Source organism: Salvelinus fontinalis, chromosome 7 (genome assembly GCF_029448725.1).
Source record: "Salvelinus fontinalis isolate EN_2023a chromosome 7, ASM2944872v1, whole genome shotgun sequence".
NCBI lineage: Eukaryota > Metazoa > Chordata > Actinopteri > Salmoniformes > Salmonidae > Salvelinus > Salvelinus fontinalis.
The window spans coordinates 62,460,725-62,484,455 of NC_074671.1; the positions used below are offsets into that span (position 1 = coordinate 62,460,725).

Genomic DNA, 23,731 nt, shown 5'->3' on the forward strand with positions numbered 1-23,731 from the left:
GAAACTATTGGTAGAGTTGAAAATGCGATGCAAACACACTGAACTCTAGATTTTATTCGGTACCTGTACGTCCAATTGGCGACATTTTCATGATAATATTGAAAAAATCCGCAAAAATAAAATATGTGCACTTCCTCACCAGTGGTGTTTCCACTAAACGGACTTGTTGGGATAAAAATCAGCATGTGATGACGTAGTGCACAAAAAATGTTGTTTTTCCTTCAAATGTACAGGTACCGAATAAAATCTAGAGTTCAGTGTGTTTGCATCGCATTTTCAACTCTACCAATAGTAGCTAGTGTCGCGGTCTGCTCTTCTCACACACAGAAAGAAGGTGGCGCCAATATCCTAGATACACCAGGATTTCTGGGAAACCACAATCATTATGTAACGCATTGTCAAGTCTGCATATAGCACCTGCAATGGCACTAGAATCACTAAGTTTCACTTTGACATCTTCTGGTCAGTAGGCGAAGTCTTCATCAGTGGGCAGCATACAACTAGGCCACTAAACTGAGTCAATAGCTTTATTCACTCGGTCAATTTGACTATAGATTATAGGAGGAGTCATGTGAAATATAATATATTAATATCGAAATTCCAGTTCATACCGAGAACGAAACTGCTATTATAAAGTTTAAAGGGAAGTAGCCGAGAACAGAAAGCATTACCTAAGTTTCTGTTAATGGTCTGCGAAAATACACAATATAATCTTGGAATTTACCTCCACACTCACAGCTGAGTAAGTTATTCATTCCTTTACTGAATGTTGTTGTATTGTAGGTTATTCTTATTCTATCTATAGTCATGCAGCTTGCTATAACACAATACTATTATACTGATCTGGTAGTACCTGTTTATATTTCACTTTCATGAAAAGTTCTATTAAGTTTCTCTGGCTGTCATCTTTTTCCATATATTTTTTATGGCTTGTTGTTCAGAGGGCTTTCCCCCAGCTGACTTTCTCTCTCTGTGTGTGTTTGTGTGTTTGTCTGTGTGAATTAAGAACATGGTGAAGATGACCCCACTGATTATGTTCCTCGTCCTCTCTGCAACCAAAGGTCTGTTAGAATGAGCAGGTCACAACATGTTTTATAAGTAACACATGATGAGTATCCTGCCCTAGAAACTGCTGATAACCAACCAAAAAGACCATTCATAAAACAAACCTTTCATCGCTAATTGTTGTACTATTGAGCACCCTATAACAATTTGAATGTTGGTGTAAAATGTTTATTTGTACCGCATAAAATATTTGTACAGTACATTTAGGCTACCCTACATAGTGCACTACTCTTGACCATAGCCCAACGGAGAGCCCTGATCTAAAGTAGTGCACTATATATAGGGAATATGGTGCCATGGACCCTTGTCAGAAGTAGTACAGTGTATAGGAAATAGGGTGCCATGGACCCTGGTCAAAAGTAGTGCACTATATAGGGAATAAGGTGCCCTCCGTCCTCCACTGAGACGGTCTATCTTGGATGTTCTTCCCACAGAGCTAGTCAGAGGAGGCCATACGTCTGTTCATGTCCGGGAGGGAGAGATGGCAGTGCTCCAGTGCCCACTGCGGACCACCAAGGCAGGGCACAGGGAGGGGAACCTGACCCTGGCATGGAGCAACCACTCTGGGCCTGGGGAGCTTCAGGAGCCTGCGGTGTGGAGGTCTGAAGACACTCTCATCATCCTGAGGGTCTCTCCCAACCAACAGGGGTCCTACTCCTGCTCTCTACTGTAAGTGTCTCTCCCAACCAACAGGGGTCCTACTCCTGCTCTCTACTGTAAGTGTCTGGACCAACCAACAGGGGTCCTACTCCTGCTCTCTACTGTAAGTGTCTGGACCAACCAACAGGGGTCCTACTGCTGCTCTCTACTGTAAGTGTCTGGACCAACCAACAGGGGTCCTACTCCTGCTCTCTACTGTAAGTGTCTGGACCAACCAACAGGGGTCCTACTCCTGTTTACTACTGTAAGTGTCTGGACCAACCAACAGGGGTCCTACTCCTGTTTCCTACTGTAAGTGTCTGGACCAACCAACAGGGGTCCTACTCCTGCTCTCTACTGTAAGTGTCTGGACCAACCAACAGGGGTCCTACTCCTGTTTACTACTGTAAGTGTCTGGACCAACCAACAGGGGTCCTACTCCTGCTCTCTACTGTAAGTGTCTGGACCAACCAACAGGGGTCCTACTCCTGTTTACTACTGTAAGTGTCTGGACCAACCAACAGGGGTCCTACTCCTGCTCTCTACTGTAAGTGTCTGGACCAACCAACAGGGGTCCTACTCCTGCTCTCTACTGTAAGTGTCTGGACCAACCAACAGGGGTCCTACTCCTGTTTACTACTGTAAGTGTCTGGACCAACCAACAGGGGTCCTACTCCTGCTCTCTACTGTAAGTGTCTGGACCAACCAACAGGAGTCCTACTCCTGCTCTCTACTGTAAGTGTCTGGACCAACTAACAGGGGTCCTACTCCTGTTTACTACTGTAAGTGTCTGGACCAACCAACAGGGGTCCTACTCCTGTTTCCTACTGTAAGTGTCTGGACCAACCAACAGGGGTCCTTCTCCTGCTCTCTACTGTAAGTGTCTGGACCAACCAACAGGGGTCCTACTCCTGTTTCCTACTGTAAGTGTCTGGACCAACCAACAGGGGTCCTACTCCTGCTCTCTACTGTAAGTGTCTGGACCAACCAACAGGGGTCCTACTGCTGCTCTCTACTGTAAGTGTCTGGACCAACCAACAGGGGTCCTTCTCCTGCTCTCTACTGTAAGTGTCTGGACCAACCAACAGGGGTCCTACTGCTGCTCTCTACTGTAAGTGTCTGGACCAACCAACAGGGGTCCTACTGCTGCTCTCTACTGTAAGTGTCTGGACCAACCAACAGGGGTCCTTCTCCTGCTCTCTACTGTAAGTGTCTGGACCAACCAACAGGGGTCCTTCTCCTGCTCTCTACTGTAAGTGTCTGGACCAACCAACAGGGGTCCTACTCCTGCTCTCTACTGTAAGTGTCTGGACCAACCAACAGGGGTCCTACTCCTGTTTACTACTGTAAGTGTCTGGACCAATCAACAGGGGTCCTACTCCTGCTCTCTACTGTAAGTGTCTGGACCAACCAACAGGGGTCCTACTCCTGTTTACTACTGTAAGTGTCTGGACCAAGCAACAGGGGTCCTACTCCTGTTTACTACTGTAAGTGTCTGGACCAAGCAACAGGGGTCCTACTCCTGTTTACTACTGTAAGTGTCTGGAACAACCAACAGGGGTCCTACTCCTGTTTACTACTGTAAGTGTCTGGACCAACCAACAAGGGTCCTACTCCTGTTTACTACTGTAAGTGTCTGGACCAACCAACAGGGGTCCTACTCCTGTTTACTACTGTAAGTGTCTGGACCAACCAACAGGGGTCCTACTCCTGTTTACTACTTTACGTGTCTGGACCAACCAACAGGGGTCCTACTCCTGTTTCCTACTGTAAGTGTCTGTCTCTTACAAATCTAGTTGGCCTTTTATTGTCCGTTTTATCAATCATACTTTTGTTCTTTAATTGTCTTCTGCTTCCCTATGATGTAATTTATGCGTCATTCTATTGACGCATTGATTCATTGACTGATTGAATGGTTGATGGTGTGATTGATTGGTTGATTAATGGTCATATCTCTCTCTGGACTGTTGCAGCGACGCCAGTGGCCAGCCCCTGAGAACAGCGTGGTTTAACATCACAGTGTTCTCTGGCCAGTGTTACACAGATGTGGATGTGTACGTATCCACTTGCTATCTGAAACAGTCCTGTGAAAAGTTAACCTGCACGTCAGACAGCATCCCACAAAACTTCACAACACATAATTATACGTGGTACAAGGTATGACCCCCCCTCCTCCCCCCAGCAGATGACAAAGTAGAAGTAAATATCCAGTGATGTTGCGTTTCCACTAGTTCTTCTTACTTGCCTTTGGCTGAAACTAAAGACATGCGTCATTACATGTGCTTGAAGAGGTGTGTTTTCCCTCTAGCCGTTGGCAAGGTACTATTGAATAGTCTGTTGATTGTGATTTTTTTCCCACTAGACCACGGGGCACCAGTGCAAAAAAAGTATGAATGTATGTACTTGTAAGTCGCTCTGGATAAGAGCGTCTGCTAAGTGACTTAAATGAAAATGAAATAGACCAAAAGCCACAGGGTATTTCCTGTTATATTATGTTTTTCCCCTAGCCTGAGTGGGTGTTCTAGTTAGCATAGGGACCAGCATCAACCTTTTAGTTCACCAGTCATGGATGGTGCAGCAAAAACAGCTCTCAGTTTTGTGATTAGCGTCAATAGACACTGGCTTTATATTACCTGTTTATTACCTGTTTATTACCAGTTTATTACCTGTTTATTGCCAGTTTATTAATCACATTTATTTATAATTTTACTTCAGCCGATGTCACAAAGTGCTTATACAGAAACCCAGTTCAAAACCACAAACTGCAAGCAATGCAGATGTAGAAGTATGGTGGCTAGGAAAAACTCCCTGTGTATTACATTATTAAACATTACCTGTTTACTACATATGTATTACCTGTGTATTACCTGTTTATTACATGTGTATTAACTGTTATTACCTGTTTATTACCTGTTTATTACATGTGTATTAACTGTTATTACATGTGTATTAACTGTTTATTACCTGTTTACTACATATGTATTACCTGTTTACTACATACGTATTACCTGTTTATTACATGTGTATTAACTGTTTATTACCTGTTTACTACATATGTATTACCTGTTTATTACATGTGTATTAACTGTTTATTACCTGTTTACTACATATGTATTACCTGTTTATTACCTGTTTATTACCTGTTTATTACATGTGCATTACCTGTTTATTACATGTGTATTAACTGTTATTACATGTGTATTACCTATTTATTACCTGTTTATTACATGTGTATTAACTGTTATTACATGTGTATTACCTGTATTACATATGTATTACCTGTTTACTACATATGTATTACCTGTTTATTACATGTGTATTAACTGTTACTACATATGTATTACATGTTTATTACAGTTTTTTTTACCTGTGTCTTGATGCATGTATTGTAGAACTGTAACACAGAGTTACCCACTGACTTTGGCGATGGATACCTGACGAGTGCTTCTGAGAGTGACAGTGGTTACTATACCTGCACTTCATACTACACATACAACTCTAGCCTCCATGATGGACAGGTGTTTACCTTGTCCAGAACCATGGAGAGGACAGTTAAAGAAGGTAAGAAGTTACTGGACAGTACTGGTTATCAGGGTTGGGATCAATTCCATTTAAATTCCAGTCAATTCAGAAATTAAATCCAATTCCAATTTGAAATGTTTATTCATTGAAAAGAATTGAAGGGAATTAGAATTTCAGTGTACTTCCTGAATCAACTGGAATTGAAATGGAATTGACCCCAACCCTGCTGTATGGTTTTGGAGCTTCTGACCTTTTGCAAAGATACCGTGAAATGTATTTGTCAATTAAGATGTATTTCATGTTTGGTGGATCTGAATCTGGGTTATAGGGGAAGGCTAAAGACAATGCAAGGACAAGGATCTGTAACTTTTGCTCATATTGCTGCTTTATTTTGTTCAAAACAATATTATGGAAAGAGTTTCCTTTTAACTACATTCATATTTCTGTTTTAACTACAGTGATATTTCTGTTTCAGCTACAGTGATATTTCTGTTTCAGCTACAGTGATATTTCTGTTTCAGCTACAGTGATATTTCTCTGTCAGCTACAGTGATATTTCTGTTTCAGCTACAGTGATATTTCTGTTTCAGCTACAGTGATATTTCTCTGTCAGCTACAGTGATATTTCTGTTTCAGCTACAGGGATATTTCTGTTTCAGCTACAGTGATATTTCTGTTTTAGCTACAGTGATATTTCTCTGTCAGCTACAGTGATATTTGGTATTAGCTACAGTGATATTTCTGTTTCAGCTACAGTGATATTTCTGTTTCAGCTACAGTGATATTTCTCTGTTTCAGCTACAGTGATATTTGGTATTAGCTACAGTGATATTTCTGTTTCAGCTACAGTGATATTTCTGTTTCAGCTACAGTGATATTTATCTGTCAGCTACAGTGATATTTCGGTTTCAGCTACAGTGATATTTCTGTTTTAACTACAGTGACATTTCTCTGTCAGCTACAGTGATATTTCTGTTTTAGCTACAGTGATATTTCTGTTTCAGCTACAGTGATATTCCTGTTTCAGCTACAGTGATATTTCTGTTTTAACTACAGTGATATTTCTGTTTCAGCTATAGTGATATTTGGTATTAGCTACAGTGATATTTCTGTTTCAGCTACAGTGATATTTCTGTTTCAGCTACAGTGATATTTCTGTTTCAGCTACAGGGATATTTCTGTTTCAGCTATAGTGATATTTGGTATTAGCTACAGTGATATTTCTGTTTCAGCTACAGTGATATTTCTGTTTCAGCTATAGTGATATTTGGTATTAGCTACAGTGATATTTCTGTTTCAGCTACAGTGATATTTCTCTGTCAGCTACAGTGATATTTCTGTTTCAGCTACAGTGATATTTCTGTTTTAGCTACAGTGATATTTCTCTGTCAGCTACAGTGATATTTCTGTTTCAGCTACAGTGATATTTCTGTTTCAGCTACAGTGATATTTCTGTTTTAGCTACAGTGATATTTCTCTGTCAGCTACAGTGATATTTCTGTTTCAGCTACAGTGATATTTCTGTTTCAGCTACAGTGATATTTGAGTTTTGACTACAGAGATATTAATTGTATTGTACAGGAAGTTCCCAGGTTATGCCAAAGATCATCAAACCTCAGGATGGGGAGGTTATTGAAGTAGATATGGGTGAGTTGCTCTCTACCTATCTGTATGGGTGTCAATTAGTGTCTTTATTGTCACGTGTGTGTGAATGTGTGTGCAGGGTTGGGGAGTAACGGATTACATGTAAGGGATTACAAAAAATGGTAACTGTAATCCGCTACATTACCAGCAAAAATGTTGTAATCAGATTACAGATACTTTTGAAAAACTAGATGATTACTTCGTGGATTACTTTTAAATTCAGAAAGGATGTTTGTGAAAACAAATCTTTGACACTTCTCAACGACATTCAAATCCACATTGAAACAAGGCAGAAGTTTCAGTTTGTTCCACATCACTATGACGACACACATTTACATTTTATTTATTTTTTTACATTTTAGTCATTTAGCAGACGCTCTTATCCAGAGCGACTTACAGTAGAGTGCATACATTCTATTACATTTTACATACTGAGACAAGGATATCCCTACCGGCCAAACCCTCCCTAACCCGGACGACGCTATGCCAATTGTGCGTCGCCCCACGGACCTCCCGGTTGCAGCCGGCTGCGACAGAGCCTGGGCGCGAACCCAACCCAGCCTGGGCGCGAACCCAGAGACTCTGGTGGCGCAGCTAGCACTGCGATGCAGTGCCCTAGACCACTGCGCCACCCGGGAGGTCGATAGCTCAGGACAGAGGGATAGCTCAGGATAGAGAGGTAGCTCAGGATAGAGAGGTAGCTCAGGATAGAGAGGTAGCTCAGGATAGAGGGGCAACTCCGGACTGAAAGGCAGCTCCGGACAGAGAGACAGCTCTGGACTGAGGGGCAGTTCTGGATAAATAGCCGCTCTGGGCTAAGGGACAGCTCATGACTGGCTGACGACTCTGGACGCTCATGGCTGGCTGACGGCTCTGGACGCTCATGGCTGGCTGACGGCTCTGGACGCTCATGGCTGGCTGACGGCTCTGGACGCTCATGGCTGGCTGACGGCTCTGGACGCTCATGGCTGGCTGACGGCTCTGGACGCTCATGGCTGGCTGACGGCTCTGGACGCTCATGGCTGGCTGGCGGCTCTGGCAGATCCTGTCTGGTTGGCGGCTCTGGCAGATCCTGTCTGGTTGGCGGCTCTGGCAGATCCTGTCTGGTTGGCGGCTCTGGCAGATCCTGTCTGGTTGGCGGCTCTGGCAGATCCTGTCTGGTTGGCGGCTCTGGCAGATCCTGTCTGGTTGGCGGCTCTGGGAGATCCTGACTGACGAATGGCTCTAGCGGCTGCTGACTGACTAACGGCTCTGATGGCTCGGGACAGACGGGCGGCTCTAATGGCTCGGGACAGACGGATGGCTCAGACGGCGCTGGGGAGACGGATGGCTCAGACGGCGCTGGGGAGACGGATGGCTCAGATGGCGCTGAGGAGACGGATGGCTCAGATGGCGCTGCGGAGACGGATGGCTCAGATGGCGCTGCGGAGACGGATGGCTCAGATGGCGCTGTGGAGACGGATGGCTCAGACTGATCCTGTCTGGCTGAAGGCTTTGGCTGCTCCTGTCTGGCGGAAGGCTCTAGCGGCTCCTGTCTGGCGGAAGGCTCTAGCGGCTCCTGTCTGGCGGAAGGCTCTGTAGGCTCATGGCAGACGGGCGGCTTTGCAGGCTCATGGCAGACGGGCGGCTTTGAAGGCTCAATACAGACGGGCAGTTCAAGCACCGTTGGGCAGACGGCAGACTCTGGCCGGCTGAGACGCACTGTAGGCCTGGTGCGTGGTGCCGGAACTGGAGGTACCGGGCTCAGGACACGCACCTTCAGGCTAGTGCGGGGAACAACAACAGGGCACACTGAGTTCTCAAGGCGCACTATAGGACTGGTGCATGGTACCAGAACTGGTGGTACCGGGCTGAGGGCACGCACCTCAGGACGAGTGCAGGGAGAAATAACAGTGTGTACAGGACTCAGGAGACGCACAGGTGGCTTAGTGCGTGGTGCCGGAACTGGAGGCACTAGGCTGGAGACACGCACCATAGAGAGAGTGCGTGGAGGAGGAACAGGGCTCTGAAAACGCACTGGAAACCTGGTGCGTGGTGTAGGCACTGTTGGTACTAGGCTGGGGCGGGGAGGTGGCGCCGGAAATACCGGACCGTGCAGGCGTACTGGCTCCCTTGAGCACCGAGCCTGCCCAACCTTACCTGGTTGAATGCTCCCCGTCGCCCGACCAGTGCGGGGAGGTGGAATAACCCGCACCGGACTATGTAGGCGAACCGGGGACACCATGCGTAAGGCTGGTGCCATGTAAGCCGGCCCAAGGAGACGTACTGGTGGCCAGATATGTAGGGCCGGCTTCATGACATTTGGCTCAATGCCCAATCTAGCCCTACCAGTGCGGGGAGGTGGAATAACCCGCACTGGGCTATGCACACGTACAGGAGACACCGTGCGCTCTACTGCGTAACACCGTACTCCCGCTCTCCACGGTTAGCCTGGGAAGTGGGCGCAGGTCTCCTACCTGCCCTTGGCCCACTACCTCTTAGCCCCCCCCCCCCCCCAAGAAATTTTTGGGCAGTACTCACGGGCTTTTCGGGCTTCCGTGCTAGACGCGTCCCCTCATAACGCCGGTTCCTCTCTCCGGTTTCCTCCGCTCTCCGAGCTGCCTCCAGCTGTTCCCATAGGCGGTGATATACTCCAACTTTAGCCCATGGTCCCTTTCCTTCTATGATTTCCTCCCAAGACCAGAAATCCTGTTTCGTGCGCTGTCCGTTTACCCGCTGCTTGATCCGGGTTTGGTGGGTGGTTCTGTAACGGTAATCCTCTTCCTCTTCATCCGAGGAGGAGGAGTAGTGATTCGACCAAGGCGCAGCGGGTTGTGAATACATAATTTAAATTAACAAGACGGAAAAACACGAAACAAAACACTTACAAACTAACAAAACAACAAACGACCGTGAAGCTATAAACGTAGTGCACACACACAGGCTACAAACGTTCACCATAGACAATTCCCCACAAACAGCTAAAGCCTATAGTTACCTTAAATATGGCTCCCAATCAGAGACAACAATATCCAGCTGTCTCTAATTGAGACCCAATTCAGGCAACCATAGACTTTCCTAAACACCTACACTCAACCATAGACACACCTAGACAACTACACTAAACATAAACCCAACTACTCTAAATAAACCCCCTAAACCTTACAACCACCCTAGACACTACAAAACCCACATAAATTACCCATGTCACACCCTGACCTAACTAAAATAATTAAGAAAACAAAGAATACTAAGGCCAGGGCGTGACAGGTTAGGCTAGTGGCCAGCTATCATATTTTATATTGGTACGTTAGGCTAGTGGCCAGCTATCATATTTTATATTGGTACGTTAGGCTAGTGGCCAGCTATCATATTTTATATTGGTAGGTTAGGCTAGTGGCCAGCTATCATATTTTATATTGATAGGTTAGGCTAGTGTCCAGCTATCATGTTATATTGGTAGGTTAGGCTAGTGGCTATCTTCTCTAAATGCTTTAATCACGGTATGGTAAAATGTGTAGTATTGTAGGACAGCAGATTGCACAATTAGTAGAATTGCACGAAATGAACTCTAAAACAAAAAAAGTGCATGAAATGAGTAATAAAACAGCAACATCATTTCTACACACCATGGCAAAATGTGTAAAATGTAAAACATTTATCTCCGGGGGGTAACCTTTAACAGAATGTGACTGGCAGAACGGGTGTTGTATGTGGAGGATGAGGGCTGCAGTAGATCTCAGATAGGGGGAAGTGAGGCCCAAGAGGGTTTTATAAATAAGCATCAACCAGTGGGTCTTGCGACGGGTATACAGAGATGACCAGTTTACAGAGGAGTATAGAGTGCAGTGATGTGTCCTATAAGGAGCATTGGTGGCAAATCTACTGGCCGAATGGTAAAGAACATCTAGCTGCTCGAGAGCACCCTTACCTGCTGATCTATAAATTATGTCTCCGTAATCTAGTATGGGTAGGATGGTCATCTGAATCAGGGTTAGTTGGGCAGCTGGGGTGAAAGAGGAGCGTTTACGATAGAGAAAACCAAGTCTAGATTTAACTTTAGCCTGCAGCTTTATATGTGCTGAGAGAAGGACAATGCACCATCTAGCCATACTCCCACGTACTTGTGTGAGGTGACTACCTCAAGCTCTAAACCATCAGAGGTAGTAATTACACCTGTGGGAGGAAGGGCCTCCTTCTTACCAAACCACATGACCTTTGTTTTGGAGGTTAAGGTTAAGGATAGAGAAAGCTTGTTGAACACTAAGATAGCTTTGTTGTAGAGCATTTAACACAAAATCCGGGGAGGGGCCAACTGAGTATAAGACTGTATCATCTGCATATAAATGGATGAGAGAGCTTCCTACTGCCTGAGTTATGTTGTTGATGTAAATTGAGACGAGCGGGGGCCTAGGATTGAGCCTTGGGGTACTCCTTTCGTGACAGGGAGTGCCTGAGATTGTCTGACTTTATACACTGCACTCTTTGAGAGAGGTAGTTATCAAAGTGTTAGTGAATGTTGTGTTTTCTCCAGGATCCACTGTGGTGGTGGTCTGCAGCGCTGTCCTGTCCTCTGCATTTGACCTCTTACACTGGATGGAAAACATATCTTTTGTGAAGAAGAACCAGGAGACCCTACCAGTGTTTTATAACACTTCAGAGTGAGCATGAACACTCACTACAGATCAGACATGGGTTCAAATCCTATTTAAAATCACTTACCACAACACACTTGACTGTTTTCTCCAGAGAGAATGGCCACCAGCAGGCATCGCTGGTGATCAGGCAGGTGTCAGAGGAGCAGCTCAGGAACACATACACCTGTCAAGTGGAGTCTCCATCTGGGGACTCCAACGTCTCCATCACCTTCCAACAGAAGAGTAAGTCAAGCAGCCTCTTAAAGGGACATCTTAGCTTTCCAATCATTCAAAATATTACAGTCTGCCTTTATCAAACTCTACTGGTCATTTCACAGAACCCTCTCTTCTGCTCTTAGGTTACCATGACATTTAATCAAGAAGATATGATCTCTTCTGCTCTTAGGTTACCATGACATTTAATCAAAAAGATATTATCTCTTCTGCTCTTAGGTTACCATGACATTTAATCAAGAAGAGATTATGATCACTTCTGTGTGACATTAGGATGATTTTCTGTGATTTTTTTTCTCTTCAGTTTCTCTTTCTGCAGTACAGTAACAGCTGTTTGATATTATCAGGTTTATTTGTGTGTGTGTGTGTGTGTGTGTGTGTGTGTGTGTGTGTGTGTGTGTGTGTGTGTGTGTGTGTGTGTGTGTGTGTGTGTGTGTGTGTGTGTGTGTGTGTGTGTGTGTGTGTGTATTTCATGTCACCCTTTAGGTCCACCACAGTTCCACTTCCTGGTGCTGGGTATAGTGGGGGTCTTTGCCGTGACGGTGGTGGTGGTGACTGTTGTCTATGTCAAGCTGAAGGTGGACATCATTCTATTTCTCAGAGATGATCTGGGTTGGTGTCAACACAACGTCTCTGGTGAGAATAACACCTGACACCAACATGTGTTGTCAAACATGTCTCATGCAAACAGTCTCGTTGTGGATCGTGTTTCACCACATCATTTGGATGAATTGTGTTAGTTTCAGATGGGATGTGTAACAACGCCTATGTCCTGTGTTATAATGCCTATGTCCTGTGTTATAATGCCTATGTCCTGTGTTATAATGCCTATGTGCGGTGTTATAATGCCTATGTCCTGTGTTATAATGCCTATGTATTGTGTTATAATGCCTATGTACTGTGTTATAATGCCTATGTCCTGCGTTATAATGCCTATGTCCTGTGTTATAATGCCTATCTGCTGTGTTATAATGCCTATGTCCTGTGTTATAATGCCTATCTGCTGTGTTATAATGCCTATGTACTGTGTTATAATGCCTATGTCCTGTGTTATAATGCCTATGTCCTGTGTTATAATGCCTATCTGCTGTGTTATAATGCCTATCTGCTGTGTTATAATGCCTATGTCCTGTGTTATAATGCCTATGTCCTGTGTTATAATGCCTATGTCCTGTGTTATAATGCCTATCTGCTGTGTTATAATGCCTATCTGCTGTGTTATAATGCCTATCTGCTGTGTTATAACTTGTCTGAATGGTGTGTTTCAGATGGGAAGCGTTACGATGCCTATGTGTTGTGTTATAAGAGTGACACAGAGTCAGGTGTCAGTGAGGAAGACAGGCGTCAGGTGGAGGAGGTGCTGGAAGAGGAGTATGGTTACAGCCTGTGTCTCTACGACCGTGACGTGCTCCCTGGGGAGGGTGAGTCAGTCCACTGTCCTCACATTTGTCCTCATACTGGTGTGTGTGTGTGTGTGTGTGTGTGTGTGTGTGTGTGTGTGTGTGTGTGTGTGTGTGTGTGTGTGTGTGTGTGTGTGTGTGTGTTTGTGTGTGTGTGTGTGTGTGTGTGTGTGTGTGTGTGTGTGTGTGTGTGTGTGTGTGTGTGTGTGTGTGTGTGTGTGTGTGTGTGTGTGTGTGTGTGTGTGTGTGTTTGTGCACGGTTCTTGAACCTGTTTCTGTTTCTGTTCCTTTATCTGGACCTGTTCCTGTTCCTCTACCTGTTCCTCTACCTGTGCCTCTACCTGTTCCTGTTCCTCTACCTGTTCCTCTACCTGTTCCTCTACCTGTACCTGTTCCTCTACCTGTTCCTCTACCTGTACCTGTTCCTCTACCTGTTCCTCTACCTGTTCCTCTACCTGTTCCTCTACCTGTACCTGTTCCTCTACCTGTTCCTCTACCTGTTCCTCTACCTGTACCTGTTCCTCTACCTGTTCCTCTACCTGTTCCTCTACCTGTACCTGTTCCTCTACCTGTTCCTCTACCTGTTCCTCTACCTCTACCTGTTCCTCTACCTCTACCTGTTCCTCTACCTGTACCTCTACCTGTACCTGTGCCTCTACCTGTACCTGTTCCTCTACCTCTACCTGTACCTGTTCCTCTACTACCTGTACCTGTACCTGTTCCTCTACTACCTGTACCTGTACCTGTTCCTCTACCTCTACCTGTTCCTCTACCTCTACCTGTGTCTCTACCTGTTCCTCTACCTCTACCTGTTCCTCTACCTCTACCTGTTCCTCTACCTGTTCCTCTACCTCTACTTGTTCCTGTTTCTGTTCCTTTATCTGGACCTGTCCCTCTACCTGCACCTGTGCCTCTACCTGTACCTGTTCCTCTACCTCTACCTGTACCTGTACCTCTACCTGTACCTGTTCCACTACCTCTACCTGACCCTCTACCTGTTCCACTACCTCTACCTGTTCCTCTACCTGTTCCTCTACCTCTACCTGTACCTGTTCCTCTACCTGTACATATTCCTCTACCTGTACCTCTTCCTCTACCTCTACCTCTACCTGCTTCTCTACCTGTACCTGTTCCTCTACCTCTACTTGTACCTCTACCTCTATCTGTTCCTCTACCTGTATCCGTTCCTGTTCCTGTTCCTCTACCTGTACCTGTATCCATTCCTGTACCTGTTCCTGTATCCGTTCTTGTTCCTGTACCTGTTCCTGTTCTTGTTCCTGTATCGGTTCTTGTTCCTGTATCTGTTCCTGTTCTTGTTCCTGTTCTTGTACCTGTTCCTGTTCGTGTTCTTGTACCTGTTCTTGTACCTGTTCCTGTATCCGTTCCTGTTCTTGTTCCTGTACCTGTTCCTGTTCTTGTTCCTCTACCTGTACCTCTACCTGTACCAGTTCCCATATCCATTCCCGTACCTGTTCCCGTTCCTGTATCTGTTCCTGTTCTTGTTCCTGTACCTGTTCCTGTATCTGTTCTTGTTCCTCTATCTGTTCCTGTTCTTGTTCCTGTTCTTGTTCCTGTACCTGTTCCTGTTCTTGTTCCTCTACCTGTTCCTCTACCTGTACCAGTTTCCTTACCCATTCCCGTACCCGTTTTTGTTCCTGTACCTGTTCCTGTTCTTGTATCAGTTCCTGTTCTTGTTGTTGTACCTGTTCCTGTATCCATTCCTGTTCTTGTTCCTCTACCTGTTCTTGTTTCTATTCCTCTGCCTCTACCTGCTCCTCAGCCTGTACCTGTATCCGTTCCAGTACCTGTTCTTGTTCCCGTTCCTGTACCTGTTCCTGTTCTTGTTCCTGTATCTGTTCTTGTTCCTGTATCCGTTCTTGTTCCTGTACCTGTTCCTGTATCTGTTCCTGTTCCTGTTCCTGTTCTTGTTCCTGTTTCTGTACCTGTTCTTGTTCCTGTACCTGTTCCTGTATCCTTTCTTGTTCCTGTACCTGTTCCTGTATCTGTTCCTGTTCTTGTTCCTGTACCTTTTCCTGTAGCTGTTCCTGTTCCTGTTCTTGTTCCTGTTTCTGTACCTGTTCTGTATCTCTATCTGTACCAGTTCCCATATCCATTCCTGTACCTGTTCCCGTTCCTGTATCTGTTCCTGTACCCGTACCCATTCCCGTACCCGTTTTTGTTCCTATTCCTGTATCCGTACCTGTTCCTGTACATGTTCTTATTCCTGTCAGGTTACTGTTCCTCTACAGGTTCCTGTTCCTGTATATGTTCCTGTACCCACGTTCCCATATCCGTTCCTGTACCTGTACTCGTACCCATTCCTGTACCTGTTCCCGTACCCATTCCTGTACACGTTCATGTAGCTGTTCCTGTACCTGTTCCCATTCCCGTTCCTGTATCTGTTCCTGTACCTGTTCCTGTACCCGTTCCTGTATCCGTTCTTGTTCCTGTACCTGTTCCTGTATCTGTTCCTGTACCCGTTCCTGTTCCTGTATCTGTTCCTGTACCTGTTCCTGTACCCGGTCCTGTTCCTGTATCTGTTCCTGTATCTGTTCCTGTGCCTGTACCCGTTCCTATATCTGTTCCTGTATCTGTTCCTGTATCTGTTCCTGTACCCGGTCCTGTTCCTGTATCTGTTCCTGTATCTGTTCCTGTATCTGTTCCTGTATCTGTTCCTGTACCCGGTCCCGTTCCTGTATCTGTACCTGTACCCGTTCCTGTATCTGTACCTGTACCCGCTCCTGTTCCTGTATCTGTTCCTGTATCTGTTCCTGTATCTGTTCCTGTATCTGTTCCTGTGTCTGGTCCTGTATCTGTTCCTGTATCCGTTCCTGTATCTGTTCCTGTATCTGTACCTGTATCCGTTCCTGTATCTGTACCTGTACCCGTTCCTGTACCTGTACCCGTTCCTGTATCTGTTCCTGTACCCGTTCCTGTCCTGTATCTGTACCTGTATCTGTACCTGTACCCGTTCCTGTTCCTGTATCTGTTCCTGTACCTGTTCCTGTCCTGTATCTGTACCTGTACCCGTTCCTGTATCTGTTCCTGTACCTGTTCCTGTCCTGTATCTGTTCCTTTATCTGTACCTGTACCCGTTCCTGTTCCTGTATCTGTTCCTGTACCTGTTCCTGTACCCGGTCCTGTTCCTGTACCCGTTCCTGTTCCTGTATCTGTTCCTGTATCTGTTCCTGTATCTGTTCCTGTATCTGTACCTGTACCCGTTCCTGTTCCTGTATCTGTACCCGCTCCTGTATCTGTACCTGTACCCGTTCCTGTTCCTGTATCTGTACCCGTTCCTGTTCCTGTATCTGTTCCTGTGTCTGTATCAGTAAAGTGTGTGCTCTGTGTTTCCAGCGGTGGCTGAGGCGGTGCTGCGGTGTATAGAGCAGAGCCGGAGACTGATCCTGGTGCCCAGCAGCCTGGGGCTGAACCCAGGGCAGGACAGTCAGTATAGTCTGCTCACTGGGCTCCATGCTGCACTGGTGGAACGGCAGACCTGGCTGGTCCTCATCCAGACAGAGTCAGCCCCAGACAGCCAGGTAGTTATACCTATGGACGACAGTTAGCTTTGTGGCTGTGTCCCAAATGGCACCCTATTCCCTATATAGTGTTATGGGTCCTGTTCTAAAGTAGTGCATTATAAAGGGAATAGGGTGCCATTTGGGACGATACCGTTGGTGAATGTGCGCTGTCCCTGTCAAATCAATTTCCCAAATTAACAGATAGACCTGGAGCTGATGCCATGCTGTTTTTCAAACTAAATAAACAGATAGACCTGGAGCTGATGCCATGCTGTCTTTCAAACTAAATAAACAGATAGACCTGGAGCTGATGCCATGCTGTCTTTCAAACTAAATAAACAGATAGACCTGGAGCTGATGCCATGCTGTCTTTCAAACTAAATAAACAGATAGACCTGGAGCTGATGCCATGCTGTCTTTAAAACTAAATAAACAGATAGACCTGGAGCTGATGAAATACTGTCTTTCAAACTAAATAAACAGATAGACCTGGAGCTGATGCCATGCTGTCTTTCAAACTAAATAAACAGATAGACCTGGAGCTGATGAAATACTGTCTTTCTGCTTCAACTCCATTTTCTTTAAAACGGCTTCAACTCCATTTACTTTAAAACGGCTTAAATTCCATTTCCTTTAAAGCTGACTAGAAACACTTTGTATTTTTCCACTTTTGTAATTGGTGGTGCATGTTTGTTTTCAGTGCTTTTTCGAGATTCTCTTTTGTAATGAAAAGCGCTAGATAAGCTAAATGAGTAATTGTAGCAACCTTAACACAACACCTAGTGATCTAGTCAAGGGGTTTGGATCTCTTGGTGTAACAACTAAGGTGCTGGGTTGGCAGTCGGTGGACCTCTGTTCAAGTCTTGGTCGGGGCTACCCCCAAAAATTCACTACATTATTCTGTAAACGTTTTAGGTGGATCTGGACCTGGACTCCCTCTCTGAGGCCCTGCGGCTGCTGGCCCAGTCAGGACACACCGTCACCTGGAGGGGCTCCCACTCCAAACCCCTCTCCTCACCCTTCTGGAAGGAGCTGCGTTACCGTATGCCTGCCAGGACCAGACAGTGCCCCCCGAAGGATGAGAGGAACATTCTGTGATTATATAGGATCCAGGGCAGGGTTTGGGTTCAGTCACTTCACAAAGTAAACTGAAATTCAAATTCAAATGAAATAATGGCATCTATTTTCAATGTTTTTTTTTGTTTTTTTAACTTCAAATTGACCCCAACCCTGCTCCGGGGTGAAATAAATGCATCTAACTTGATTAATGTGCCATTTTTAACTATTTACCTATAAGAGTTTTGCCTATAATAGTTTTCCTTACCCCAGAAACAGAATGGTGTGGGCGTATACCGGTCATTAAAAATATTAATGCGGCTAGACCGCTGATTGGCCAGCTCGGCCAATGAGCCAACATTATTACATCATGTTCTGTGAGGAAATAGCAAGAAGTGTATTTGAGATATAAGTTTGAGGTGGGGTTTTTGTGTGTTTTGTTTTCTCAAATGTATACATTGGCCACAAATACGAGTATAGGACATTATTTGGGTACGAGTTAATGGAATATGAACTTGTAAAAGTGAGATTTTCACTGGACATTTACTTTAAGACCCACTGACATCCAAAACTACCACGGTATACTCTGCTTGTCCAGTGGACAGAAGACTTGTCTTTCTCGCTCTACCTGTTTCTCTCTGTTACCAGTCGGGGGCCAGACCCCCCCCCCCCCCCCCAAAAAAAAAAAAAGCTTTAAGAGATTCAAGGAAAGACCACGCACAGCAGCAGGTCACACCTCAATGTAGTTACGTACACTCCCAAAAAACATGAAACAGAAGTGACATTGAGAAGAAATGCATGAATTCCTTGGCCTTGATATTTCATAGGGCTTTATTTAGGAGTCTGCTATGATAAGAATCACAATAGAATCACCAAGTACATTGACATGAACCAGGAATTTGACCTGGTGAAATGATGCTGACAACAACAGTAAACAGGATGTCCAGACAGGATATATAGATGAAGAATTGTCTCATAATCCACATAGTATGAGTAGATGGGATTATGACATGTATTGATGAAGGCATTGATGAGTGATTACATTTGTCTTGTTTTGTGTTCATTTATTTGGTGTTTTAGTTCTGTTTTATCTAGACGTATTAATTATTACGCCTTTATTTGGGCATTTAAGCCTGGACATACAATGTACATATGGTCTATGGGACCTGGTCAAAAGTAGTGGACTATATGGGACACAGCCTCACTGATTCTGTCAAAAGATGTCAAACCAAGTCTTGGCTGTGCCAAAGCCTGTATCATTAATTACAGAACATATCTGTCCACCCTACTCTGTTTGCATGTATTGGTCTATAGACTCACCACTGTTCAGTGTTGCTAATGTATTGACACTGGGCTTCAATAAATGTTTTCTACTTGCAACAAAGCTGTCTTCTCTTACATCACAGATCAGCCTTGCATACTTACACAGACACATTTCACACTCCGGCTACCCACACCCACAGATGCACACCCAAAGATGGTGTGAAACTTCTAGCGAAGTAGAGCTCTCTGCATTTAACCAGGAAATGTACATTGACACAGGAAACTGGTGGTCATGTTTTCACATGGTGCATCTCTGAGGGGAGCCAGTATCAGATAGGATTGGTTTCCAACCATCTAAGAGGCAAGCTGCACAGACTAGTGGCTATTGGAGAACAGGGCAGTGGAAGGCAAGGAAACTAGTTCAGGTGCGTCCCTTTTCATTTACTAGGAAATGAAGGGACTGACGGCTATTTGTCTGGTTTTAGAGTGGTGAAAGAGATTCTGTTTCCAGGAAACCCAGATCCTTGTGACAGTTATGACACGCAGGGGTGGGTTTGATATTGGAATGAATGAAGTGGTGGATTTGATATTGGAATGAATGAAGTGGTGGATTTGATATTGGAATGAATGAAGTGGTGGGTTTGACATTGGAATGAATGAAGTGGTGGATTTGATATTGGAATGAATGAAGTGGTGGGTTTGACATTGGAATGAATGAAGTGGTGGGTTTGATATTGGAATGAATGAAGTGGTGGATTTGATATTGGAATGAATGAAGTGGTGGGTTTGATATTGGAATGAATGAAGTGGTGGGTTTGATATTGGAATTTATTTTTTTATTTTTTTATTTTTATTTTACCTTTATTTTACCAGGTAAGTTGACTGAGAACACGTTCTCATTTACAGCAACGACCTGGGGAATAGTTACAGGGGAGAGGAGGGGGATGAATGAGCCAATTGTAAACTGAATGAATGAATGAAGTGGTGCGGAGTGATGCACCCTGGACCGTCACTGGCTTTAGCAATCATCGCATGTTTCCTCCAGAGATACTTCTGTGAAAGTCGCCGGGACAAGGAAGAAGGTACTTATCTTTATTATCAAACTATTGTATAAAACAACATTTATAGATTTTACCAGGTAGATATTCCATGTGCATATAGACATATCATATGCCTTCAGGATTAATTACATTATACACACATCTGTGTGGAATGAGAGATGTCTTTCTTGTGTGACACGTGTAGGTTTGAAGCCAGGCTCAGAGACGTACGGCTACAAAGCTTTCTCTGGGGAGGCGTTTGTCATGCAATGTACCAAACCACAGTCCGCCGGTCTCTGTGAGCGCCTCTACAACATCACGGCCAGCTCTGAGGAAGCTGATTGGTCGAGGGCAGAGGGTGAAACCAACAGAGACAGAGATGACGGGGCCGTGACAGGACGGGGGAACGCGCTCTGGTTCTCTACCGTTACTGCAAAGGACTCTGGGAAGTACACATGCCACACAGGGTAGGTAGTCTGTTGACGGTCTTTGGGTGGGCCCCTCTCTCTGTTTCACAGGGCCGGTGGTCTGTATTGACTCTGTTTGGGTGGGCCCCTCTCTCTGTTTCACAGGGTAGGTGGTCTGTATTGACTCTGTTTGGGTGGGCCCCTCTCTCTGTTTCACAGGGCCGGTGGTCTGTATTGACTCTGTTTGGGTGGGCCCCTCTCTCTGTTTCACAGGGTCGGTGGTCTGTATTGACTCTGTTTGGGTGGGCCCCTCTCTCTGTTTCACAGGGTCGGTGGTCTGTATTGACTCTGTTTGGGTGGGCCCCTCTCTCTGTTTCACAGGGTAGGTAGTCTGTATTGACTCTGTTTGGGTGGGCCCCTCTCTCTGTTTCACAGGGTAGGTAGTCTGTATTGACTCTGTTTGGGTGGGCCCCTCTCTCTGTTTCACAGGGTCGGTGGTCTGTATTGACTCTGTTTGGGTGGGCCCCTCTGTGTTTCACAGGGTAGGTAGTCTGTATTAACTCTGTTTGGGTAGGAGTCTCTCTGTTTCCTGCCCTTTGATCAGAAGAAGTGAGAGAAGCTTTGGTGGAATGGACGGATGAAGTGAAGTAGTCTAACTTTCTAAAACATGCCACATCATTACATGAATTCTCTTTAGGACCAAAACGCCTTCACAAAGACAATACAAATGTGGTTCTTTCTTTGAACAGTTTGCCTGAGTTTGACTTTGAAAAACAGTTTGCCTATATTTGACCTTTACAAAACACAATGTGTGAATTTGAATGTGTGTTGTTATTATCACAGGGGTATGGTGATCCACTTCTATGTGGAGGTGATGGAGAGGGCCAGCCTGGGGTCCAGGGACACAGAGGAGAACAGGGTCACTCTGGTTCTGGGCAAAGGTGGCAGGATCCCATGCCCTGGCATCAAATGTCAGACACAGAGGTCAAAGGTCACATGGTACAAGGTGATTATTCCAGCAGATTTTTGGATGGATGGATGGATGGATGGATGGATGGGTGGGTGGGTGGGTGGGTGGGTGGGTGTTTGGATGGGTGGGTGGGTGGGTGGGTGGGTGGTTGGGTGGGTGGGTGGGTGTTTGGATGGGTGGGTGGGTGGTTGGGTGGGTGGGTGGGTGGGTGGGTGGGTGGGTGGGTGGGTGGGTGTTTGGATGGGTGGGTGGGTGGGTGGGTGGGTGGGTGGGTGGGTGGGTGGTTGGGTGGGTGGGTGGTTGGTTGTTTGGATGGGTGATATATTTATGGACGGCAGGTTTCACCTGACGTTTGTTTCTCTTCAGAATGTAATTATGGTATCATTCCACTGCATCTAAGACTTTACACAAACTCCTAACCTTTAGTAAGCACAAATACAAGCCTTATACACCCGTGTGACCGGTTACACACCTACTCACCTGTGACAGGTCAACACGTGCATGGAATAAATAGACGAATGTACAAAGAAATGAACAAACAACTAAACAGGCAAACAAGTGAATAATGGCTTTACATCATGTGTTTCTCTGCAGGATGCCAGGCCTGTGTGTGAGATACAGGATGAGAGGACCATCTCTGTGGTAGACAGGTGTACTCTTCTGCTGGGTACTGTCTATGTGAGTGATGCTACACTGTATTTCTGTGACTACACCTATGAAGAAAATGGGATCCCCTGGACAGTCAGGAGATCTGTTAACGTCTCGGTCATACGTAAGTAGGGGAGGACTGTCACTGCAGGCTCTGTCTTCCAACACACATCACACAAGAGTGTTCAGATGAACGCACGCCCATACACACACCACACAAACATGATCACATGCACGCACTTACGAATCACACACACACACACACACACACACACACACACACACCACACGTGCTCGTTCACATGAACGCACACATACTGTAGTAAATGTCACTTTTACCTCCACAGCAGCTGACACCAAAGACCCTCCACAGATGACGTATCCCCATGGCAACGAGGAGGGCGTGGAGCTGGGTGAGTGCAGAGCCTGAGGCTGAATGATTGACTGATTTGATGATGGCAGGTGTATAGAGTATGATCACTGTGTTCCACCAGTTTATGGCTTCGTCCTAAATGGCAACATATTCCCTATATAGTGCACTACTTTAGACCAGAGCCCTATGGGGTAGTGCACTACTTTAGACCAGAGCCCTATGGGGTAGTGCACTACTTTGGACCAGAGCCCTATGGGGTAGTGCACTACTTTAGACCAGAGCCCTATGGGGTAGTGCACTACTTTAGACCAGAGCCCTATGGGGGTAGTGCACTACTTTAGACCAGAGCCCTATGGGGTAGTGCACTACTTTAGACCAGAGCCCTATGGGGGAGTGCACTACTTTAGACCAGAGCCCTATGGGGTAGTGCACTACTTTAGACCATAGCCCTATGGGGTAGTGCACTACTTTAGACCAGAGCCCTATGGGGTTGTGCACTACTTTTGACCAGAGCCCTATGGGGTAGTGCACTACTTTAGACCAGAGCCCTATGGGGTAGTGCACTACTTTAGACCAGAGCCCTATGGGGTAGTGCACTACTTTAGACCAGAGCCCTATGGGGTAGTGCACTACTTTAGACCAGAGCCCTATGGGGTAGTGCACTACTTTAGACCAGAGCCCTATGGGGTAGTGCACTACTTTAGACCAGAGCCCTATGGGGTAGTGCACTACTTTAGACCAGAGGCCTATGGGGTAGTGCACTACTTTAGACCAGAGCCCTATGGGGTAGTGCACTACTTTAGACCAGAGCCCTATGGGGTAGTGCACTACTTTAGACCAGAGCCCTATGGGTAGTGCACTACTTTAGACCAGAGCCCTATGGGGTAGTGCACTACTTTAGACCAGAGCCCTATGGGGTAGTGCACTACTTTAGACCAGAGCCCTATGGGTAGTGCACTACTTTAGACCAGAGCCCTATGGGGTAGTGCACTACTTTAGACCAGAGCCCTATGGGGTAGTGCACTATATAGGTAATAGGGATGCAGCCCAGTCCTTATATCAACCCTCTATTCCCCAGGGGAGCCTCATAATCTGAGCTGTCAGGTGCAGTTTGGGTTCCAGAGGACCTTTGACCCAGTGGTCCAGTGGTGGATCAGTTCCCATAGCAACCATGAAGACATGATGAAACTGATGGAGATGGAAGCACAGTGAGTTGGATCTCATTTTTGTTGTTGATGCTCGTCATGTATTATTGTATATTAAGCATTAACATTAATGAAGTAATGATTCATTCATGAAACTTTTTGTTGTTGTCAGGCACCCACCTATCATT

General features: G+C 45.6%; 2 protein-coding genes across 3 annotated transcripts in view; both read left to right on the forward strand.

Annotated features, from left to right (window-relative positions):
• Positions 1 to 294: 294 nt before the first annotated feature.
• On the forward strand, positions 295 to 18,908 carry LOC129859979 (interleukin-18 receptor 1-like). Its single transcript, XM_055930269.1, has 12 exons — positions 295 to 742; positions 1,007 to 1,061; positions 1,500 to 1,734; positions 3,678 to 3,861; positions 5,097 to 5,265; positions 6,808 to 6,873; positions 11,384 to 11,510; positions 11,599 to 11,729; positions 12,207 to 12,356; positions 12,989 to 13,141; positions 16,475 to 16,659; positions 17,557 to 18,908. Exons 2-12 carry the CDS (start codon positions 1,010 to 1,012, stop codon positions 17,737 to 17,739), a joined length of 1,635 nt encoding a protein of 544 aa, XP_055786244.1. The 5' UTR covers positions 295 to 742; positions 1,007 to 1,009; the 3' UTR covers positions 17,740 to 18,908.
• A 339-nt stretch (positions 18,909 to 19,247) lies between these two features.
• The window catches only part of LOC129859980 (interleukin-18 receptor accessory protein-like), a 9,109-nt gene continuing 4,625 nt past the window's right edge, over positions 19,248 to 23,731 (forward strand). The window contains exons 1-6 of one of the 2 annotated variants that reach the window (XM_055930270.1): positions 19,248 to 20,042; positions 20,206 to 20,467; positions 21,251 to 21,413; positions 21,972 to 22,149; positions 22,373 to 22,438; positions 23,477 to 23,606. In XM_055930270.1, the coding sequence (XP_055786245.1) occupies positions 19,937 to 20,042; positions 20,206 to 20,467; positions 21,251 to 21,413; positions 21,972 to 22,149; positions 22,373 to 22,438; positions 23,477 to 23,606 (905 nt within the window). In that variant the 5' untranslated portion in view covers positions 19,248 to 19,936. The remainder of the gene's footprint in view (positions 20,043 to 20,205; positions 20,468 to 21,250; positions 21,414 to 21,971; positions 22,150 to 22,372; positions 22,439 to 23,476; positions 23,607 to 23,731) is intronic. The other variant, XM_055930271.1, reaches the window with a different exon arrangement.

Bases quoted from the DNA above. Each gene is read 5' to 3' on its own strand.
- LOC129859979 (XM_055930269.1), top strand. From the start codon at position 1,010: ATGGTGAAGATGACCCCACTGATTATGTTCCTCGTCCTCTCTGCAACC. The intron at 5,266-6,807 runs GTAAGAAGTTAC...TGTATTGTACAG, and splicing joins GGAGAGGACAGTTAAAGAAG to GAAGTTCCCAGGTTATGCCA. The intron at 12,357-12,988 runs GTGAGAATAACA...GGTGTGTTTCAG, and splicing joins GTGTCAACACAACGTCTCTG to ATGGGAAGCGTTACGATGCC.